This window comes from Phaseolus vulgaris, chromosome 10 (genome assembly GCF_000499845.2).
Source record: "Phaseolus vulgaris cultivar G19833 chromosome 10, P. vulgaris v2.0, whole genome shotgun sequence".
In the NCBI taxonomy this organism is placed as follows: Eukaryota; Viridiplantae; Streptophyta; class Magnoliopsida; order Fabales; family Fabaceae; genus Phaseolus; species Phaseolus vulgaris.
The window spans coordinates 31108019-31111460 of record NC_023750.2 but is presented as its reverse complement, the minus strand read 5'-3'; the positions used below and the strand labels follow the sequence as shown (position 1 = coordinate 31111460).

The window sequence follows — 3442 nt, the reverse complement described above, 5'->3', positions numbered from 1 at the left end:
CTTCGCAAGGGAAACAAACTCTTAACTGTCCTTGGCTTTGCTCAAAGGCGCAGAGGACTTATCTGTCGAATTATCTCGTTTTTCCTTGGCACTTTTACTCACGAGGGGAGGTGTTCTCTATGAACCTACCTATCCGCTCGCGAGACTTCTAGTGCAAGAGAAATTAATTCTTAACCGACCTCCGCTTCCCTCAAGGGCGAGGAGGATTTAGCTTGACAACTATTACATTTAACCTTAGCGCTCTCACTCGAGAGGGGAGGTGTTCTCTGCGAACCTTCCTCTCCGCCTACGAGGTTTCTAACACGAGGAAAACGAGTTCTTAACTGACTTCAGCTTCGCTCGAGGGCGAGGAGGATTTAACTGATAACTATTAGGTTTAACTTTGGCGCTCTCACTCGAGAGGGGAGGTGTTATCTGCGAACCTACCTCTCCGCCTACGAGGCTTCTAACGCGAGGAAAACGAATGCTTAACTGACCTCATCTTCGCTCGAGGGCGAGGAGGATTTAAATGATAACTATTACGTTTAACCTTGGCGCTCTCACTCGAGAGGGAAGGTGTTCTCTGCGAACCTACCTCTAACGCAAGGAAAAGAAGTTCTTTAACTGAATTGTACATAACTCGAGCAAATACTTCAATCGTTAAAAAACCCTTGTAAGGGAAAAAGAGTGTCCTCTAATACCACGTACAATATTCTTGTTTAACTGAAATAAACTTGTAGTCGGCTACGTTCCGTGTGTGAGGAACCGAGCCCTGCTTCAACACTTAAACATTCGCGCTTCGTCCCCAAAGATCTTTGTTTTCCTGAGGAAGTTTGTCCACACGGGGGAGAGCGGGTGCGATGGTAACTGGCGTTTCTCTCCAGGATCTTAGCATACTCTTCTTCCCCTGTGTGTAAGACCTTAAAACTGACCCTGTCTTTGTTCGGGGGTCGAACCGATCGCCTAGTCGATCATCACTGGTTATCCCGGTTCTGGACTCTACGGTCTTCTCAATCGGGGCTTGCGCCGTTTGGCCAGGAATGTTGCTTAAGTTGGAGATTCTCTCTCCAATCTTTCTATCCCCAGAAGTGCCAAACAGATCAGATTTGGTCCTGCAGGCGATTTCTGCTACGGCCTCGTCGGGTTTGGAGTGGTTGATCTTGGGCAGGGGACTTTCCTTAGTGTACGGTGGTCCATTAGTGACCATAGATACCCCTCACCTTGCCTTGAGGCTATTCTCGTAGCATCGCTTGGCCTCCTTTTCATTTGATTTGATGGTAATCACCTTTCCTGTCAGGTCCAGTAGCTTCATCTTCATGTGCCTTGTCGACGGCGTCGCCCCTAACCTGTTCAGTGTTGGTCTACCCAACAACATGTTATAAGCAGAGAAGGCGTTGACGACAAGGTACCTGATGCTCTCCGTTCGTGACGCGGTGCCATCTGTGAAGGTGGTCCTCAACTCCAAGTATCCCCTCACCTCTACATGGTCTCCTGCGAAACCGTAGAAACAACCGTCATAGGGCCTTAGCATGTCGGGGGATAGTTGTAGTTTGTTGAAAGTCGTCCAGAACATTACGTCTGTCGAGCTTCCCTGATCTACCAGCACACGGTGCACCTTCCTTCCTGCGGTTACCGCTGAGATTACCAATAGATCGTTGTCGTGGGGGACAACGTCCTCTAGGTCGGCCTTAGTAAAGACCATGTCTACGACGAAGGCGTCGTCGGTTCTCTGTGCTTCTACCGACATCACCGTTCATGCGTATCTCCTTCGCTGAGAAGCGGTACAGCCTCCACCTGAGAACCCTCCTGCGATGGTGTGGACCTCACCGTGTATAGGGACTTCGTGCCCTGGGCCACCCCTGTTGTCGTCGCATCCTCGGTCCCCTGTTTTTCTTGCAAATAATCTCTTAGGAGTCCGTTCTTCACCAGCTCATCTAGCTGATGTCCTAGCGCTAAGCAATTGCGTATGGGGTGGTCGTATGATGAGAATCAAAAGGATGTTGTTAATAGGAAGAATGGACAAGGGCCAAATCATTTAAAGTTCTTCTTATTAGTCTTTTCAAAAGATGAGGCCCAAGCCCAAAGCCCAAGCCCAAAAAGTCCAAGGCCAAACATTAAATAAAAGAGCATCATTTGAATTACTCTTGTATAGTTGTAGGAGGTGTGGATATTAAATAAAGGAGTGTGAATATGTAAAATAAAGTCACATTGTCCATGTGACTTAGGAGAGTAGGTGTAGGTGTAGTTTTTAGGAGGTGTCATAGTAGAAAAAGGTCACACCTCCCATGTGACTTGTTTTTGGTGGGAATTTCAAATGAGTTTCATTTGAATTTTCCCACCTATTTTTCAGCACCCTCACACTATAAATAGAGGTGTGGGCTCTTGTAAAATTCAGAATTGGAAATTTGATATAGAGAAACTCTACTCATTTGGAGAGAGATTTGTGTGAGATTTGAATCTCCTTGCTTGATCTCATCTTGTGAGCTATTGGAGAGCTTCAAGTTGCGGCTTCCTTTCACTTATCTTGGAACAAGGACTCCAAGTGGCGTGATGCAGTTCCAAATTCTCATTCCAGCAAGCTTCATTCCATAAGTGTTATTCCTTTCATCTTCTTTTGCAATTTCATTCGGTAGTTTATCATCTCTTTAGTGTTCTTCTCCTTTCCACCGATTGTTCTTGTGTTCCTTGTGTTGTTCTTCATTTTCTGTTCGGTACCTTTTGTTTTTAATTCAATTGTGTTTAATATCTTGTTCCATGGATGTTTACAAGGAGATAGCACTCTTATTGAGTTTGGATCATCATTTTGGAAGGCTATGTCTCCATTGATGACTCCTTAAGCTTCCTTGATTCCATTTCTGTTTTCAGCTTGTGTTTTGTTGATGTAATTTCGTTTTCTTTGTTTAAGCACTCTTTGATCCTTGAATTGTTGTTTTCATTCTCATATAATGTTGTGTTCAAGAGTTTAAAAGTGTCTATGTTCAATCCAACTCATATCATCGTATGCTTGGTGGAACTCACACCATGCGTTCTTGTTGGGCTCGAGCTTCCTTTCTGATGGGTTGATACCAAAAGATGGGTTGTTCTTCTTGGAGATTTGAAAAGGGTGGCAGAAGCAATGGATGTGATGGATCAATGAGGGCCCATATAGAGCTATGGGTTCCTTGTAGGTGCATGAAAGGTATGGAGAGTGATTGGTTGGGCCATATCACTTGGAGAAAAGTGGAGGTGAAGATCAAAGTGTCTAACTTAGAGAGACTTGACAAGGGAGTAGAAGCTTGCAATATTTGGCAGCAATTTACTCATAAAATTGATCTTATTAAAACATGAGCCAAGCACCCCATTATATAGGTTCAGGTGCCTTGGAGAACAAGGAGCAAGGGTAGGAAGAAGAATACACAAAAGAGCGGCTGCTAGGGTTTTGACTAAAGTCAATGTCGCACCCTAGGAGCAAAGTTCTAGAAGC

The 3442-nt window shown here is 44.9% G+C and overlaps 1 protein-coding gene across 1 annotated transcript; it reads right to left on the bottom strand.

The window, feature by feature from the left end:
• Positions 1-1195: 1195 nt before the first annotated feature.
• On the bottom strand, positions 1196-1726 carry LOC137817900 (uncharacterized). The gene has a single exon (XM_068621124.1). The coding sequence runs from the start codon at positions 1724-1726 to the stop codon at positions 1196-1198; it is 531 nt and encodes a 176-aa protein (XP_068477225.1).
• Positions 1727-3442: the final 1716 nt, after the last annotated feature.